Source organism: Leopardus geoffroyi, chromosome X (assembly GCF_018350155.1).
Source record: "Leopardus geoffroyi isolate Oge1 chromosome X, O.geoffroyi_Oge1_pat1.0, whole genome shotgun sequence".
NCBI lineage: Eukaryota > Metazoa > Chordata > Mammalia > Carnivora > Felidae > Leopardus > Leopardus geoffroyi.
Window position 1 is genome coordinate 18,079,206 of NC_059343.1, and position 19,853 is coordinate 18,099,058.

At 40.6% G+C, this 19,853-nt stretch overlaps 1 protein-coding gene and 1 pseudogene across 11 annotated transcripts in view; both read left to right on the forward strand.

Moving 5' to 3' along the window:
• The first annotated feature begins 1,164 nt into the window (after positions 1–1,164).
• Positions 1,165–2,620, forward strand: LOC123594846 (annotated as a pseudogene).
• A 14,948-nt stretch (positions 2,621–17,568) lies between these two features.
• MBTPS2 (membrane bound transcription factor peptidase, site 2) overlaps positions 17,569–19,853 on the forward strand; it is a 103,977-nt gene continuing 101,692 nt past the window's right edge. For 10 of the 11 annotated variants that reach the window (XM_045471826.1, XM_045471824.1, XM_045471819.1 and 7 more), the window contains exon 1: positions 17,616–17,835. In XM_045471826.1, coding sequence (XP_045327782.1) covers positions 17,761–17,835 — 75 coding nt within the window. In that variant the 5' untranslated portion in view covers positions 17,616–17,760. Of the gene's footprint in view, positions 17,836–19,853 lie in introns of all 11 variants that reach the window. The other variant, XM_045471823.1, reaches the window with a different exon arrangement.

Consider the following 19,853-nt stretch of genomic DNA (forward strand, 5'->3'; position numbering starts at 1 on the left):
TTTTTTAATTTTATTTTTTTTAATTTATATCCAAATTAGGTATCATATAGTGAAACAATGATTTCAGGAGTAGATCCCTTAATGTCCCTTACCCATTTATCCCATACCCCCTCCCACAACCCCTCCAGTAACCCTCAGTTTGTTCTCCATATTTATGAGTCTCTTCTGTTTTGTCTCCCTCACTGTTTTTATATTATTTTTGTTTCCCTTCCCTTATGTTCATCTGTTTTGTCTCTTAAAGTCCTCATATGAGTGAAGTCATATGATTTTTGTCTTTCTCTAACTGACTAATTTCACTTAGCATAATACCCTCCAGTTCCATCCACATAGTTGCAAATGACAAGATTTCATTCTTTTTGATTGCTGTGTAATACTCCATTGTATGTATGTATATATATATATATACACACACACACCACATGTTCTTTATCCATTCATCCATCGATGGACATTTGGGCTTTTTCCATACTTTGGCTATTGTGGATAGTGCTGCTATAAACATGGGGGTGCATGTGTCCCTTCGAAACAGCACACCTGTATCCCATGGATAAATGCCTAGTAGTGCAATTGCTGGGTCGTAGGGTAGTTCTATTTTTAGTTTTTTGAGGAACCTCCATACTGTTTTCCAGAGTGGCTGCACCAGCTTGCATTCCCATAAAATCTTTTTTGAAAACGAAAAAAAGAATTTTCTTCTCAGTTATTTTGACAACCCTCATTATAATATCTAAGTGTCTCCTTGCCCACTTGAAGCAATAAAAAGTCCATATTCTGTATACCATGATAGTTTTTTTTTTAAAGATTTTATTTTTAAGTAATCTCTATACCCAACGTGGGGCTCAAACTCACACCACCAAAATCAAGAGTCACACACTCTACTGACTGAGCCAGGCAGGCACCTCCTGATAAGTTTTATATGAGGTATCTCATTTATTTCTTGCAAAAAACCCCTGCTCATACTATCCACATTTTATAAATGAGAAATGAATGTGTAAGATTGCACAATTGATAGGTGGTAGAGTATTGATTTGAACCTAGAGCTTGTATGTTTAAGAAAACTGCACTGTCTCTCAAAGTAAAAAAACTAAAAAGCATCCACATAGAAGCAGCATCTTGTGTCCTTCTTGAACCTCTGTCACGTACAGCCTAATCGCCTCCAGTCCAGCCTCCACCATGTCCATCAGAATGACCCAGACCTCTGACAAGGTGTCCACCTCCAGCCCCCGGGGCCGTCAGCAGCCACTCATACATGAGTGCACCTGGCGCCTGCATCAACTCTTCAGCCTTCTCCTATATGAGCAGCAATAGCAGCTTCTGGGGTGGCCTGGGCGCCAGCATGAGTATGGTCAGGGGCTACAGCAGGGCCAGGATTATGGGGCACATCATGCCTGTCTCTGTGAACCAGAGCCTACTGAGCCTCCTTAAGCTGGAGGTAGACCCCAACATCCAGGCTGTGAGCACCCAGGAAAAGGAGCAGAACGACACCCTCAACAACAAGTTTGCCTCCTTCATCGGCAAGGTGAGGCACTTGGAGCAGAGCAAAATTCCGGAGACCAAGTGGAGCCTCCTGCAGCAGCAGAAAACAGCTCGGAGCAACACGGACAACATGTTCAAGAGCGACATCAACAACCCTGGGCGGCAACTGGACACATTGGGCCAGGAGAAGCTGAAGCCAGAGGCAAAGCTTGGCAACATGCAGGGACTGGTGGAGGACTTCAAGAATAAGTACAAGGAGATCAAAGAGTGTGCAGACATGGAGAATGAATTTGTCCTAATCAAGAAGGATGCAGACAAAGCTTACACGAACAAGGTAGACCTGGGGTCTCACCTGGAAGGGCTCACCAACAAGATTACTTTCTTAAGGCAGCTGTATGAAGAGGAGATTCGTGAGCTACAGTTTCAGATCTCAGACACGTCCATGGTCCTGTCCACAGACAATAGCTGTTCCCTGAAACTGGAAAGCATTATTGCCACGGTCAAGGTTCAATATGAGGACATCACCAACTGCAGACAAGCTGAGGCCTAGACCACATATCAGATCAAGTATGAGGAGCTGCATATATTGGCTGAGAAGCACAGGGATGACTGCCATCATACAAAGATGGAGATTTCCAAGATGAGCCAGAATATCAGTCAACTCCAGGCTAAGATTGGGGGCCTCAAAGGCCAGAGGGCTTCCCTGGAGGCCTCCATTGCTGATGCAGAGCAGTGTGGGGAGCTGGTGGTTAAGGACACTAATGCCAAGCTAGCCAAGCTGGAGGCTCCCCTGCAGCAAGGCAAGCAGGATATGGTGTGGCAGCTGTGGGAGTACCACAAGCCCATGAATGTTAAGTGGGCCCTGGAGATCGGGATCGCCACCTATACTGCAAGCTGCTGGAGGGCGAGGAGAGCCAGCTGGAGTGTGGGATGCAGAACATAACTACTCAGGTGGGCTGAGCTCAGCCTATGGGGGCCTTAGAAGCCCTGGCCTCAACTACAGCCTGGGCTCTTTCCAGTCCAGCTTCAGATGTGGAAGGGCTCCAGTTTCTTCATCCGAGTCAGCTCCTCCAAGGCCGTGGTTGTGAAGATCAAGACCCATGATGGGAAGCTGATGTACAAATCATCTGATGTCCTGTCCAAATGAACAGTCACTGTAGACCCTCCCACCCACCCACCCCACTCCTGAGGCTGTCATAGAGCCTGTGGGGGAAGAAGCTGTGCATGGGGAGCATCAGGAATAGGAGACCCACTAAGGCTCACCCTGGCCCTCAGCCTACCCTTGGGGTAGTCTGCTGCCCTGGGTACCCCCTCTTGCCCATGCCCCCAGCTAAAAGCCAATCCCAAATAAAGCCTCAGATGGCTCTTCCAACCCCCCTAAATTTTTTTAAATAAATTAATACATAAAATAAAAACCTAAAAAGCAAAAACACACAAATGGGAAACAAACTTAAAGAACAACCTAGGATCACAATGTTTAACATCAAGTTTCATTGGCTTGACCCTTCCAAATATATCCTAAATCCAACAACCTCTCACCCCCACTGCCTCTCACTGGGACACTGCAATCAGGGACCTCAGTGATTCACAGAGCACAGTGTGGTCTTGGGATCAGCAGCATGAGCATCACCTGGGAACTGGTTAGAAATGCAGATTCTCTACCCCCTCTGCCACCCGAAACCTGATTACTCAGAAACTCTGGGGGATGGGAGTGGTGAGCTGTGTTTTAACAAGTTCTCCAGAGGCCTCTAGTACATAGTCAAGTTTAACAACTGGCCTAACAGAAAGATGCAGTAGTCTGTTCTTCCGACAGTTTTGCCAACTTTAGCCAGTCTTTATTGAACCATCCGTCTTTTAAGAGCTACTCTTCTGTCTTTACTGAGTAAAAATTTACCTTCAAGACCACAGTGATCTTCTTCAGTTCTTCTCAAGTATGTGCTTACTTCAACAGCTGAACTAAATCTGCACAAATCCAAAACCTCAGATCTCCTGTGACCCTGAGAATTTCCAAGGCTTCATGTACCAGTCTATGCACAGAATTCTTTTTTCTTAAGTTTATTTACTTACTTAGAGAGAGAGACAGAAACAGAGAGAGCGCATGCACATGCGCACAAGTTGGGGAGGGGCAGAGAGAAAGGGAGAGAGAAAATCTGAATCAGGCTCCATGCTGTCAGCACAGAGCCCAACATGGGGCTCGATCTTAACAAACTGTGAGATCATGACTTGGGCCAAAATCAAGAGTGAGATGCTTAACTGACTGAGCCACCCAAGTGCCCCTGCACAGAATTCTTTATACTGAAGCAGAGTTTAACAATGAAAATAGTTAAAAAGGACTTCTATTCTCTGCTTGTGCCTCTCAATGAACATTAAAGGTGACTACAATTAAAGGACCAAAACTTTCAACTCCTTGTATGTCAATAATATCTCAACACAGCTTGAAGAGATGTTTTAAATATCAAGTCTGGCAAGGATATGGAGCAACTAGAACTCTCTCACATTGCTGGTAGGAATGTACATTGGTACATCCACCTTGGAAAAATATTTAACAACAAAGACTAAAGATACAGGTATGCCCATTCTATGACCCAGTAATTCCATACCTGGACCTACACCCAACATAAGTGAGTGATTATATCTACCAGCACATACATATATACAAGAATTGTCATAGCATTTATAATAGACAAACACTGGAAACACTCAAATGTCTGTCAAGTATACAACAGATAAATAATTTGTGGAATACTGCAAATAACCTGATTTTAATAAAAAAAAATGAGGGGTGCCTGGGTGGCTCAGTTGGTTAAGCGGCTGACTTCAGCTCAGGTCATATTCTCATGGTTTGTGAGTTAGAGCCCAGCATAGGGCTCTGGGCTGACATCTCAGAGCCTGGAGCCTGCTTTGGATTCTGTGCCTCCATCTCTCTCTGTTCCTCCCCCACTCTCACTCTGTCTCTCTCTCTCAAAAATAAATAAAGACTTAAAAAATTAAAAAAATAATAAAAATTAAAAAATGACCTGCTTTTGTCACTTGCAACAATATTGATGTCTTAAAGATGTAATGTTGAGTGAAATAAAGCATACAAGAAAGAGTATATATGATTCCATTTTTATGAAGTTAAGAAAACACACAAAAACTAATGTGTGGTGATAGAAGAAACTTAGAAGAGTGATAACTTCTTAGGGAGTGGACTGGGAAGGGGATGAGGAAGACATGTGGGATGTGGGATGTTTTTTATCTTGAGCTTCATGATAGTAGACATATGTAAAAAGTCATCAAGCTCGATCCTTAAGATTTGTGCACTTGACTATACATGAGTAACATCTCAAAATAAAGGAAAAACATGAAATTAAAGAAGAATATTAAAGGGGATCTGAATCATAACTATAGAAACAGCGCTAAGAGTCAGCTTTCCTCTGCTCTCCAGTTCACTAACCAGACTCCCAAACTCTCTCTGACATCCAGCACATAGTTTTTCCTTTCTGTCTCCCTTCTTTCAACCTTAATCCCAGGTTTAACTTGGCTTTTCACTAAATCTTTTCTTCTTGCTCAGCACCACCTCTCAGGTCCATCTCTTTCTAAGTCTATCTTGCTCTCCCAATTCTGCATCCTGAAAGATCTCAAACAGGAGAGCAAAGATAAAATTCTCTTTGCTAGATAGCTATGGAGAGAGAAGTAGAGAATGCTCAGCCAGTCATGTATCTCATCTTCTCACACACTCTTAGTTATGAAGTTAATTAAACTTTCCTAGGGAAATGGTACCACTGAGTAATTATTACTCTTTAATGAGAGTGGATACCCATACAAATAACAGACTCTTCATTTAAAATGCAGTAAGCTTTGACCTTGCTCTTAGCAGTATCTACTAGCCTATACGAGGAATTCCATGCAGCATGTTTTTGGCTGAAGATTATAAAGCTGAAATTGGGAAACAGCAGGGCTTCTGGAGAGTGGCAGAAAAGCTAAATTGCAAATTCCTAAAATATGAATATTGGCAGCACATGTCAACTTTAAAAGGAACTGGTCATGGGCACAGAGGACAGAAATAATCAATAGCACTTCCCTGGTGTAACTTGCCAATGTTAAATTTATAGTCTCTGACCATTTTTTTTCTCAACCTAGGATCTGAGAATACCTGAGGTTCAGCAGATATATTCTTAAAGATCTGCCTTAACTTATCCCTTTAGAAAAGGCCCATAGGAGGCTACCAGGGGCTGAGAGGAGTGGAGAATAAGAAGCTGTTATTTAATGGTTTCAGAGTTTCTATTTGGGATGATGAAAAAGTTCTAGAAATAGTGATGATGGTTATATACCATTGTGACTACAATTAATGCCACTGAATTGTACACTTTAAAGTGCTTGAAACAGGGATGCCTGGTGACTCAGTCGGTTAAGTGGCCGACTCTTGTTTTCAGTTCAGGTCATGGTCTCACAGTTCATTAGTTCGACCCCCACATCAGGCTCTGTGTTGACATTGTGGCACCTGCTTGGATGCTGTCTCTCTCAAAATAAATAAAATTTTTAAAAAAGAATTTAAAATGGCTGACACTGTAATTTTTATGTTATGTATATTTTGCCACAGTTTTTAAAAAGGTCTGTAGGGACTTCCAATTCCGGTAATATGGCATATTAGCTATCCTGAAAATGTTCCTAGGACAAAAATACATGAAAGGTTAGAAAAGTCTTTTAAATATTTCATAAATGCATGATTGAGGTAGTGGAAAGTAAGTGAAATCCTCAGAGGTTTAATAAAAATTCAAGATGAGGGGCACCTGGCTGGCTCAGTCAGAAGAGCATGCAACTCTTGATCTAGGGGTCTTGAGTTCAAGCCCCACGTTGGACATAGAGATTACTTCAAAATAAAATCTTTTAAAAAAATTCAGAATGATAAAAGGTAAATTCAGTGAGGGGGCTAAGCTCTAAAACTGGCAGCTGCCCTGATGTCATCTGCTGACCTTAGCTATTTTAATGGACCTTCAGTAGAGACAGAAGATAACGCCCAGAGATGTGGAAACTGGGCCTCAGTGAGTGAACTAGACATGACCAATCATCCCCAGAGTGTTACCTTGAAGAAGAAACTTCGGCCTTCGCTATAGATTGAGGAGAAAAAAAAATCTCTCGTGAAATTTTTTTTCTTAAATTTTTTTAATGTTTATTCTTGAGAGAGAGAGACAGAGCATGAATGGGGGAGGAGCAGAGAGAGAGGGAGACACAGAATCCAAAGCAGGATCCAGGCTCTGAGCTGTCAGCACAGAGCCTGATGGGGGGCTCAAACCCATGAATGATGAGATCATGACCTGATCCAAAGTCGGATGGTTAACCAACTGAGCCACCCAGGCACCCCTCTCATGAAATTTTCTGATTACAAACTGGCCTCCAAGCTTTGGAGCCTGTAAGTCTTGATAATTCCTATTGCTCCTAGATTAGACTTCTTTTCCACCATCTTTTTTTTTTAAATGTGAAAAATCATAATAGATAAATTTTTTAGGTACAACTTCCCTAATTCATTCATCTGTTGTTCATATAACATATTTTCCAGACACATTTTCCAACAGTCTTCCTTTGGGTACTTTCTGGTGTGTTCCAGTACCCTCTTAAGGAATCATGGCCATGATGGGAAATAGTTACACAGATTTGGCTCAACCTGTACAGAGTAGAGTAGGACTACTACTGCTTGTGATTGGTGTAATACTTATCTACTACTGGATAACAAATAACTCTAAAATTTAGTGGCCTGAAAGAACATTTATGATCTCACAGTTTCTGTGGGTCAGGAACCTGGGTGCAACTTAGCTGGGTCCTCTTGTTCAGGGTCTCTCACAAGAAGGCAGTCAAGTCATCAGGTGAATGGCAGTCATCTCAAGGCTCAGCAGGGGAAGAATCTGCTTCCAAACTCACTCATGCACTTGTGGATAATATTCAGTTTCTTCAGGCTGTTGGTCTAAAGGCCTCAGTTCCTCACTAGCTGTTGACCAGAAGCTGCCCCCAGTTCCTTGCCTCTCAACAGGATAGCCTGTAACACAATAGCTTGCCTCATTAGAATAAGCAAGTGAGAAGAAGCTGAGAGAGAGAGAGAGAGAGAGAGAGGGAGAGAGAATAAGGAAGATGGAAGTCATGGTCTTTTATGACCCCTCATTTTTGCAGTCTTCTATCTATCAGAAGCATATCACTAGTCCTAGCCCACACACAAAGGGAGGATTACACAAGGCATGATTACCAAGAGGCAATGATCATTGGGAGCCATTTCAGAAGCAGCCTACCACAACTGGACATCACACTTCTAATCCACCTAACTGGGACCTTAAAAAGCTGTACATTAATGATTTGGATTTAAGTAAACCATCAGGTTAGTGGGGCTCTTAGGTACTTGGCAAAAGTAAATGTCAATCCCCTCTGGAGGAACTTACGTTAAGCTCAGGCATTAATTACTTCCACCAGATAGAATTACAACAAATAGGAGTTTGCAATAAAAAAGGAGAAAAAAAAACACTACCATGAGCAATAATCAGCAGACACAAACGATCAGAACTGCCAATGTTATAGCTACTGGAATCATCAGATACACAATATATAATAAACATGTTTAATATGTAGAATTGAAAATATAGCTAAGGAAGAGAAAGTTAAAAAAGCAAGCCAGATTTGAAACAAAAACAAATATAATTTCTAGAAATTAAAAATAAAATAATTAAAATTATAAAATCAATAGACTGGTCAGAACAACAGATTAAACACAACTGAAGTAAGAAATAATGAACTGAGGGGCATCTGGGTGGCTCAGTCAGTTGAGCGTCTGACTCTTGACTTCAGCTCAGGTCATGATCTCACGGTTCATGGGTTCTAGTGCCACGTCAGGCTCTGGACTGACAGCATGGAGCCTGCTTGGGATTCTCAATCTCTCCCTCTCTCTCTCTGCCCCTCCCCTGTTGGAGTACATTTTCTCTCTCTCAAAATAAATAAATAAACTTTTTAAAAAAATGAACTGCAAGATGGATTTCAAGAAACTACTCAGAATGCAGGAAGATGAAGACATGGAAAATATTAGAGAGGGGAAAAGACATGGAGGATAAAAAACAATTACATCTACGGGGCGCCTGGGTGGTGCAGTCGGTTAAGCGTCCGACTTCAGCCAGGTCACGATCTCGCGGTCCGTGAGTTCGAGCCCCGCGTCGGGCTCTGGGCTGATGGCTCAGAGCCTGGAGCCTGTTTCTGATTCTGTGTCTCCCTCTCTCTCTGCCCCTCCCCCGTTCATGCTCTGTCTCTCTCTGTCCCCAAAATAAATAAACGTTGAAAAAAAAAATTTAAAAAAAAAAAAAAAACAATTACATCTAATGGGACTTTCAACATGGGGGGGTAAGCAAGGTAAAAAGAATATTCAAAGTAAGAATGGCTAAGAATTTGCCATGTTTGATAAAGATGACAAATCCTAAAATTCAACAAGCTGAATAGTGCTGGGTACCTACCTAGCCTTCAGCTCCACATTCATCCTTCTATCCCTAGCAAAGTAGCACTGGGATTGGGTGTTTGTAAAATGCTTTTCCCGGCTCCTTTAGCAGGTGGCTTCCTCCTGGATTCTACCAATAAGAGGCACTGGTACCTAATCATAAGTAGGAAGAGGGTGATAGCAGAAGTTTTTCTCATACTTGCTCTCTTCCTTTTTCTCCTTCTGGCCACAAGCCCTTAGCCATATTTCCTCCAACCATCCAGCCCAACCATTCATGGGATGGTGGCCCCCTCCCCCACCCCCCAAGGTTCTGGTAGCATAACCTCCTCCCTTTGGTGCCTTGAACCCTAGGGATAGGCTAGCTACTTTATGCTTTCTAATCTCCCAGCTACTTCACCTTTGTTCCGCTTTTAACCTTCCACTATATGTGTAGCCAATTCCCTTATAAAATCCTCTCTGTTTTGAAGTACCTAGGATGGTTTCTGTTTTCTTGCCTGGACTCTGACCGATATGCTAACAAATTGCAAGCAAGTTAAATAAAAAGGAAATGCACATAAAGACACGCCAAAGTGGAACACTAGAAGGAAGACAGACTACCTAAAACAAGAGACAGTTAAACTGATGCCAGACTTCTCAACAGCAACAATGGAAACCAGAAAATAAGTAACATCCTCAAAATGCTGAATGAAAACAAGTTTGAAACTAGAATTATATGCCCTATGAAACTATAATCTAAAATAAGAGGGAAATCAAGATATTTTCAGACAAGCAGTAAGAGATTACTCTTAGAGCCTGCTGCGTTAAATAACAGGGACGCACTGAAGTTTGTTTAAACTTTGAAACTTGGGGTTTGGGATGTTGTTTCCCCCTGGGCCTTGCCTTTAGAAGTCCAAAAGGCTGAAGTGCAGCAAAAGATAACACTCCAGAATATACTTCTTCAGCATATTGATTATTTTAAACTATTTTTTAAGAAGCAGCAGATACAGGAGAAGCTCTGAAACTGAACAGAAGTTACCCTTTGAAAGAAACAATTACAAGGCAAATCTCCATTTGTAGGGTTGTCTCCCTTTCTGTACCAGGAAGAGGAGAATGATTCTCAATCTCTAGAAACTCTTATCAGTGCAGAAGGCAACAACTTAAATCTGCTTAACAACCTTACCCTTGTTTATTGTGCTTTTCCTGGTAACCTCCCATAACTGGCTCCCCCCACCAACATCTTTTATCTTTAGCTGAAGATGATATTTAAAATGGTAGCCTGGTTCAGCTGCAGACTACCCAAGGCCACCAGCATCATTTCAAACAACTTCTGACTGGAGAGGATCGCGGGTGTGAGATGTTTGTCATAAATAAATAACAAAAATAGCAAAAAATAAAAATAAATAAAGTGATAGCCTGGGCCATTTCAAGAAGTTACTCAGTTTTCCTGGATCTTTCCCATGTATATAGGAGGTATACACATTATTAAACTTCTGTTTGCTTTTCTCCTGTTAATCTTTTATTGGGGGGGGGGGGCGGGGCTCTTAGCCAAGCACCTAGAAGGGTAGGGAAAATTATTTTTCCTCCCCTATATGGCCAAATGCCTACTTCAACATCATTTCTGGAATCTCTAAAAATTTGCACAACCAGTGATCATATGATGGAGTAGGTATCATCATATATAATTTGTGAAACAATGTCAATAATATGAATAAGGTGTGTCACTTGCATGTATTGAAAATATTCACTTTCTTTTTTATTTATTTAAACAAAATTTTTTAACGTTTATTTTTGAGAGACAAAGAGTGAATGGGGCAGGGGCAGAGAGAGAGGGAGACACAGAATCCAAAGTAGGCTCCAGGCTCTGAGCTCTCAGCACAGAGCCTGATGCGGGGCTTGAACCCACGAACTATGAGATCATGACCTGAACCAAAGCCGGACACTTAACCAACTTAGCCACCCAGGCACCCCAATATTCACTTTCAAACATACACAGATTCTAAAATAACTTGAGGTGAAAAGATTTTTTATGTATTTTCTAAGGTTAAATCCATCACTTGATTAGCAAATGTATACCCATTACTGAAGAGTAAAATGCTGTGATAATTATAATTTTTAAAACTATTAAGCTTATGTAGAAAACCAGTTAAGAATCTACATTGCTTGGCTTTTGCTAGGTTATGCTGTGGCAACAAACTCTAAAACTCTAACAACTGTATTTAATTTTTTGTTCTTCACTTCCACTTAGGTTACAAGCCTTACAAGAAAAAAGTGTCACTAAGGAATTCTTCACATCTTGCAGGAAATCAGTTTGCCACTTCAAAATTTCACAAGTAGGAAAAATTCCAAAGTCCTGTTCAACAGCATCCTTGATAAATCATCTTCAATTTATATATAAAAATAATATAAAGTATATGAAGAATAAAGAAAGTATTAAAGCAAAATGAGATCTCAAAACCACATTTTATTGCCACTTATTAAATTTCAAAATAATAGGCTTGTGAGAAAGCTTTAGGAAGAGAATTCCTTATAGTTCTATGCCTAGGGAAGCTAAAAGTAAAAGAAAAATCTTATTGATAATATTACTATAGACCATAGGTCAGCATGCTTTTTCTTTTAAGGACCAGATAACATTTTAGGCTTTGCAGGCCATTAGGTGTCTGTCACAACTATTCAACTCTGTTGTGGTGCAAAACTACCAGGGATAATACACAAACAGAGGAAGATGGCTGTGTTCCAATAAAACTTTATTTACAAAACCGGCAGTGGGCTAGATTTGAGCCTTAGGCCATAATTTGACATCTCCTACTAGATACTATAAACTATTTTCAGTAGTTGAAGATGAAGGATTTTTTTGTATTTGCTGAATCTATAAATGCTAGTTTTTAAGTTCCTTCTAAAAAATGTGTTCTCAAAAAAGTCCTCGAGTAGTATTCTGCTGTAGATGGAAAGGCCATGATACTGTTAAATGTGCTACCTTATCTAGGACATGAGACATTTGGATATGCAGAAACAACTACAGGTCATATTTAAGTCTGATGAAATGATAGTTTAATAATGAATTAAACTCTGCTGCTGTTCGGTTGTTCAGAGACTGCTGAGGCCTCACACAGCTATCAACATAATACATTCTGACCGAAGAGCTACTTATAGGATGGAAAATCAGTTTTACAATGTGCCAACTATTATTAATAATAGAACAGACATGCTAAAGGCTGAAAGTGATTTAGGAATCAGAAGTATACAGTGTTTTGTTCAATCACACTTGAGTGCTATAATCAGAAAGCAGTTATCACTGTCTATAAGCAGAAGGATAGTGAGCCACTTCCTCATACTTCAGTCAAAGACAAAAGTACACGATGTCCAAAGACTTTGGAATTGCCTTGTCATACATTTGACAAGATGTTGAAACAACATGGAATAGCAGCCACTACATGTTTAAAAGCCATCCTAAACAAAACCAAAGTAATATGCTTTTTAGATGGAAACAATATATCTTATTAAAACTGTTTGCAGGGGCGCCTGGGTGGCTCAGTCGGTTAAGCGGCCGACTTCGGCTCAGGTCATGATCTCACGGTCCGTGAGTTAGAGCCCCGCGTCGGGCTCTGTGCTGACAGCTCAGAGCCTGGAGCCTGTTTCGGATTCTGTGTCTCCCTCTCTCTGACCCTCCCCCGTTCATGCTCTGTCTCTCTCTGTCTCAAAAATAAATAAACGTTAAAAAAAATTAAAAAAAAAATTAAAAAAAAAATAAAACTGTTTGCAGAGAAAGTACTTTGCTTGCTGGAAACTGAGGAAGAAGTAACCAAACTGATGCTTTCAGAGTACAAGTACTTCTTACATGATAGCTGCTGAAAAGATTCTTCTCACTCCAGACAGATGCAGACATTCATGTACATGAAATGAAAATGAAATGCAGATGGAAAAACCTAGATGACTGGTTTCTTGAAAGCCAATTATATTGCTCTATTTGCACATTTTTAGAGCCAAGGTTTATAAGGACAAACATTATTTACATGACTGTAAAGCAGCAATTGCTGGCAAAAAATCTACATATATTAGGAATAAAACATAAGTGAAGGCAGCACTTTCAGAATAGATTCATAAAATATTTTCTTCAACTGGTACTAGAAACTTACATTTGTGGGACTGCTTCAACCAAACTGCACCACCTTCAGGAACCATACCAGCACTAAGATTTAAAATGAGGAAGTCTAGGGGCGCCTGGGTGGCGCAGTCGGTTAAGCGTCCGACTTCAGCCAGGTCACGATCTCGCGGTCCGTGAGTTCGAGCCCCGCGTCAGGCTCTGGGTCAGGCTTTGGGCTGATGGCTCAGAGCCTGGAGCCTGCTTCTGATTCTGTGTCTCCCTCTCTCTCTGCCCCTCCCCCGTTCATGCTCTGTCTCTCTCTGTCCCCAAAAAAATAAATAAACGTTGAAAAAAAATTAAAAAAAATAAAATAAAATAAAATGAGGAAGTCTTTGCCTTGGTTGGTTCCTATTAAAGAGAAAGGGAAGGCTTAATAAATTGTGTGGCCGCATCAATACTAGCAGTACCCCATAATGGCAGCACTAAGCAAACATTATGTGCGATTATACCCTCCATAGGTGAAAGTGAATATCTACTTCGTGGTAGATAATGCTACTGTTTATTTCCAGGTATTCTTCTCTCCTTCCAGGTGATTACACTCCCTCTGCCCTTTACATTAAGCACAACTATTTGACTACTTTTGGCTAATGAAACATGAGTGGAAGTAATGTGTGCACCTCTGGGCTGTAGCACTTCACTGCCAGGGGTAGCTACTCTAGTCTTCTCTTTCTCTGTTGTAGTGAACTCTGAAGCTCATTGTGAGATGTAAGCATGATAAAATGATGGAGTATCCACCAGCGTGCCAGCCCATGATGGATACATAGTAGAAACAAAAAATAATTCTTTGTTGTTTTTAGCCCCTGGGATTTTGGAATTTGTTACCCAAGCATGATAACCTAGCTCATTCTGACTAGTACAATTTAGTGTCATAAATGCACAGTGTAATGACCTGAGAAGCAAACTATCAGCTCACACTGATAAGAAATAAATATTCCATTGGGGCGTCTGGGTGGCTCAAGTCATGATCTCACAGCTCCTGAGTTCGAGCCCCACATCGGGCTCTGTGCTGACAGCTCAGAGCCTGGAGTCTGCTTTGGATTCTGTGTCTCCCTCTCTTTCTACCCCTGCTCCGCTCATGCTCTGTCTCTGTCTCAAAAATAAATAAACATTAAAAAAAAATTTAATAAATAAATAAATATTCCAGGGGTGCCTGGGTGGCTCAGTTGGTTAAGAGTCCGACTTTGGCTCAGGTCATGATCTCACGGTCCATGGGTTCCAGCCCCGCATCAGGCTCTGTGCTGGCAGCTCAGAGCTTGGAGCTGCATCGGATTCTGTGTCTCCCTTTCCCTGCCCCTCCCTGCTCATGCTCGCTCTCTCTCTCTCTCTCTCTCAAAAATAAATAGGCATTAAAAAATGTTTTTAATTCCAGCATAAAACATCAAACTTTATTTAAAAATCTGAATACTAATGTTTTTAATAAAAATTAATAATAATATTTTAAAATTAATATCTAATGCTATATTTCATGATGATTCTGGTATCTCAGAAGTTCATTATATGATTATATATTTTGCTTCAGCCAAATATTGATTTTTAATTTGAGGCTATTTTGCATTCAGCCAAAATAAAAATCTAGTGCCCCCTCTAAAAATAATATAATAAATTAAAATTGTATGAATAAAAGTTTGTCTCTGTGTCCTTTATTTAAAATTGTTACCTGACAGGGGCCTCTGGCTGGCTCAGTTAGTAGAGCATGTGACTTGATATTGGAGTTGTGAGCCCAAACAACACATTAGCTGTAGAGCTTCCTTAAATACATACATACATACATACATACATACATACATACATAACTGAAAGAAACCCGAAATGATCTGTAAATTACATCACAAATTTATTTGAAGGAAAAAAATACCTCGATCTTATGGAATTCAGGCAGTTTTTAGCCTCCATCTTGCTTCCTCTAGCTGGTCTCTTCAGCTGCCACCAGCTGGCTTCCACTACTGATAAGTTCCAGAAACCAGCAGGATTCAATTCAATGTTTTGTTTTGACTGCTGGGTCCCTGTTGAGAACACCAAGTCAGCTGAATAAGTAAATTTTTAGGGTGGGAACAGAAAAACACAATCAACTCATTTCCAACATATTTTGGGTAATCAGATGGCCACACAGTAGCTGGTACTTGTCCCAGCAAGGAGCCTAGACAAGGCTTCAGCCTAACAAAAAGATCTTAAGTTAATATTCTCTTCCAAGGGAAGAACAGTGTTAAAAACTACAGTCATTATGTAAGAATGAACAAAGGTCAGTTCAAACACAACAGCCTACCTACAGTCTTTGTGTAGTTTTAAGCATTAATAACTTCAGAATTACTAATTCTACAAACTTAAAACATCATTTGAAAGTAAAAATACCTAAATTTCTTTCATGCTTTAGTCTTGGGAATTTTTGAAGAATAAATGTATTTCAATTTTTTGTTTCAATGTTTGTTATCTTCAGTTGATAGACTAAAGAACTTGAAATTTAAAGTTATTCAAAATTCACAAAATGAAATAAATGTAAAAGAAATTTAAATAAACTTTCAAGTGATGGTTTTTACAAATTTACAGCAATTATACTTCTGAAATTATCAAAACCTAAAACTGCACTAAGACTGTCAGGGCACCTGTACATGGAAAACTGTGTGGTCACAGAGTGCTTGAATATAAACTTTCATAATTTACACCCAGTTATGTCCAACATAAGTTGAAATATTTTGTAACAACACATATCCATACATATATGCAAAGAAATGTAAAACTGAGTCATAAGATCTCTTGAAGCTAGAAGGACATGGTGTTAAATCATTAAAACTTTAGGAAAAGGATAGAAAAATAAGACAAATTAGAAGCAATATCTGTAATACAGCTTTCTAGTATTATACTATCATTTTTTTTCTTTGAGGGCTGTTGAGGGTCCATTTTTATTTGGGATACTTGTTATTAAATACTATTATGTTCTCAATATTAGTACTGGTATTATTATTGCTAATGATGCTTTTCCAGAAAAGTTAACTTACAAAGACATGAACATTAAGAGAGAATGCAGAAAAACACTCTATGATTTCCTTCCCATTAGAAGTCATCCAGTTCAGTGATTCTCAATCTTGCCTGCACAGTGGAATGACCTAAGGAGCTTAAAAAAAAAAAATACTGACCCTTGGGTCCCACTCTGAGATTGATTCAATTAGTCTAGGCTGCAAAAAGGCATCCGAAATTTTAAAAGTCCTGCGATGATCCTTTTATACAGTCAAAGGCTCAGCACCACTACTCTAGGTCAATATATAATCATATATAGATAGGCATAAAAATCTATGCAAATATTCAGAGCTCCAATTTTTAAAACATAGCACCAATCTCAAATTATATTATGGAAGGGGTTGCTAAATGAACCTAATCTAATCAACATGGATGAATCTCAAAAATGCTACGTTGAGCTAAATAAGCCAAACACCAAATTGTGTACTGATTGTATGGCTCTAGTTACATAAAGTTTAAATAAATTAGAACGGGGGTAAGGGGGCAAGTACTGACTGGGAAGGGACAGGAAGGAAATTTCTGAGATGAAAACGTTCTCTGTGTTGATTAGGATAGACAGACATATACAGTTATCAAAACTAATAGAAATGGACAGTTGAGACCTGCATTATGGTTTAGTTATATGTAAATTACACTTCAATTTTAAAAAATAGAAGAAACACAATTAACTTAAATCTGGATACCTATGACAGGGTTTAAGAGGTGAAGATGATTATTACTTCAGATGACCCCAACCACTCACTAGCTTAAAAGGAATGGCATTTGTTTCCTTTATCCCAAGAAATTTTCCACTTTCCCTTGTGATTATTTTTCTCTTAGTCCGTTATTTTAAAATGTATTGTTTAATTTCCACATATTTGTGGATTTCCCAAGTTTTCTTCTATTATTGATTTCTAAATTTAGATTGTGGTCAGATAATATATTCTGTACTCCTTCAGTCTCTTTAAATTATTGAGAATTATTTTATGGCTCAATATGCTGTCTATCTTAGAGAATGTTTCATGTACACTTAAAAAGAATGTGTATTCTGTTGTTGAACATAGTGATCTAAATATGTCTATTAGATATAGTTGGTTTACAGTGTTGTTCAAGTTTTCTATTTCCCTAATCTCCTAATTATGGTTTTAATTATTGATGTGTTATTAAAAATGAAGTATTGATGTCTCAAAATATTATTTTTGAATTGTCTGTTCTTCAGTTCTGTTGATTTCTGCCTCACATGCTTGTTAAGTAAATGTACATTTATAATTCTTAGATATTCTTGGATGATTGACCTTTTTATCATCATAAAATGTCCTTTGTATCTATTAATAATTTTGTCATAAATCCTATTCCATTTGGAAAAAAAAAAAAAAGGAATGGCAAACCCAAGGCCAGAACCAGAGAGTATAGAGAGCCAACAGCAGGGAGGGCCAAAGCCTAAGAAATCGCTAGAGGGCTGGCAGCAAGAGCCCAGCAAACACCCAGACCTCAGCGCCCCAGTGTCCCATGAAAATAAGCCCCCGCACCCTTTTCCGGTGCATTCAAGTCCGTCTGTGTGTGCTATTCGAAAGCGTCCGGAGGGAAACGGCGCCACCGCTCGAAAGGAACCGGTGGCAGCTTGGTTCCTGCGCGGATGCTGGGGCTGTAGGCGCCGAGCTTTCAGCTGGTTGCAGCTCCCAGGGAGGAAGACGCCGGGGCTCGCCTTCCCTACGCTGCCTCCGCCATTGCCATGATTCCGGTGTCGCTGGTGGTAGTGGTGGTGGGCGGCTGGACTGCCGTCTACCTGACCGACTTGGTGCTGAAGGTGAGGGCCTCGGGCCTAAAGCCGAAGCCCGCGGTGTCCAGGGCTGAGGCGCAAGGCCCGAGGCCTTTTCTCTTCCCCTGCCTCGCGCCTCCCGGGCTGGAAGCCGCGCGGCCGATACCCACGTGCGCCTTTCCGCGTGGCGCCCCGGCCTCGTGGAGTAAATAAAACACCACGGGGCTCAGGCAGGGGTGTGGCGGTCTGCACAGCTACCGCAGTCGCATTGCGGGGCAGTGCAGGCCCCGCCGCTTTCGGGGCCTCCTGCCCGGGAGGCGCCAGTAATGGGTTTGGGGGGGCCGGGCCGATACCACACCCCGCGGCAGTGCACCTGGGAAGAAAATAAAAAGTCACTTAGGAAAGGCATTGTTTTCCCTCATTGTCTTTAAGGCCACGACCCTCCAAAGACTCTCGTACTGGAATGAATCTAAATCAAGTTGTAATTTAAACCTGTAGTCTCAAACTTTAAAGTGCATACAATCATCTAGGGTTCCTGTTTAAATTCGAATTCTGATTAATCAGGCTTGGGGCGGGGCCTGTGATTCCGCGTTTGTAACCAGTTCCCATGTGCTACCAATGCTGTTAGTCTATGGACCATACTTCAAAGTAGCATCATCAGGTAACAGGATTTAGATAGCTAGTTTCTGACTACTCCACTTCTAATCTGCACCCTGTACCCACCCCACACATACGCCCTGGGTGTACGGTCCACTCGAGTTACTTGGGAAGGGTAGAAAAATTCTGCACAATTGTCTGACCACATGCTTCTAACAACCTTTGGAATTGAATGGGGGAGGTGGGGCGGGGAGGTAAAGTCATTATACAGAGTTTATTCCACAATACCGTTCTCAAATGTTTAATAAAATCTTCATGTTATGAATACCGTTTTAAATAGAATATTATAATTTAGTATTGTGTGCTTTACATGTAACAGTAAAATGAAATGATACTTGTGCTTTTTTGTTGCATTTAAACTTGCAAATTGAGGAGATTATAGAGTCTTTAGAACAACGGGTGAGTTCAGCCACTTCCCAGCCTTTGTGCCTTGGCCAAATTACTCTCTGTGCCTGGGTTTCTTCATTTTCAAAAAGTAAGGATCTTCTGAGATAGTAGAAAGGATTACGTTAGCTCACACACGTAAAGGTTTGCTACTTCACCTGGAATTCAAGAACCAGCAGCTCTTGCGTCGTCAGGGAGCTCTTCAGAAATGTACAATCTCAGCCCTCTCCCTGACCTACAGAATCAAAATCTGAATCTTTACCAGATCCTTTGGTGCTTCCTCTGCAGGTACTTGGCATAGTGTTTAGCCTATCATAAGCAGTACAGGCCACTGCTTCCTTGAACAGTGATTTTATTGTGTAGGAAAAACAAAGCCACATCATTTCCTCATGTTGCATATGTGACAAAAATCCAAAATAAAGGGCATCCGGGTGGCTCAGTCAATTAAGCATCAGACTCTGGTTTCAGCTCAGGTCATGATCTCACAGTTCGTGAGTTCAAGCCCTGCATCAGTCTCTGTGCTGACGGCGTGGAGCCTGCTTGGGATTCTCTCTCTCCGTCTCTCTCTGCCCCTCCTTTGTGCTCGCTCTCTCTCTCTCTCTCTCTTTCAAAATAAATAAACTTAAAAAAAATTTTTTTTAATCCAAAATAAGAAGAACTTTTCAAACCTCTCCAGTCTCTGGTCAAGTGTGTGAGGTGATGAGGTTACTTTAATTTCAGTAACAACCCCTAGATCCCCAACAGAGTACTATTCCTTGAGCAAAAGACCTCACTCTCACTCAGAGTCACTGTCTGGGCAATGGAGAGACCTCAAGCTTTAGGAGTCTGTACCTTCAGCTTCTCTGCTTCTAACTTGATCTGCTGTTCCACGTTTGGTTCTTCTAGGATTTCCTCAGTAGACATCTACTGAAGGGGCGTGTCACTCTACTTTTCTAAGTCTCAGAAAACAAGCAGGTTGAAAAACTTCACCTGAAGACTGAGAACAGAGGACATTATAGATCCAAAGACAAACGGATACCTGTATC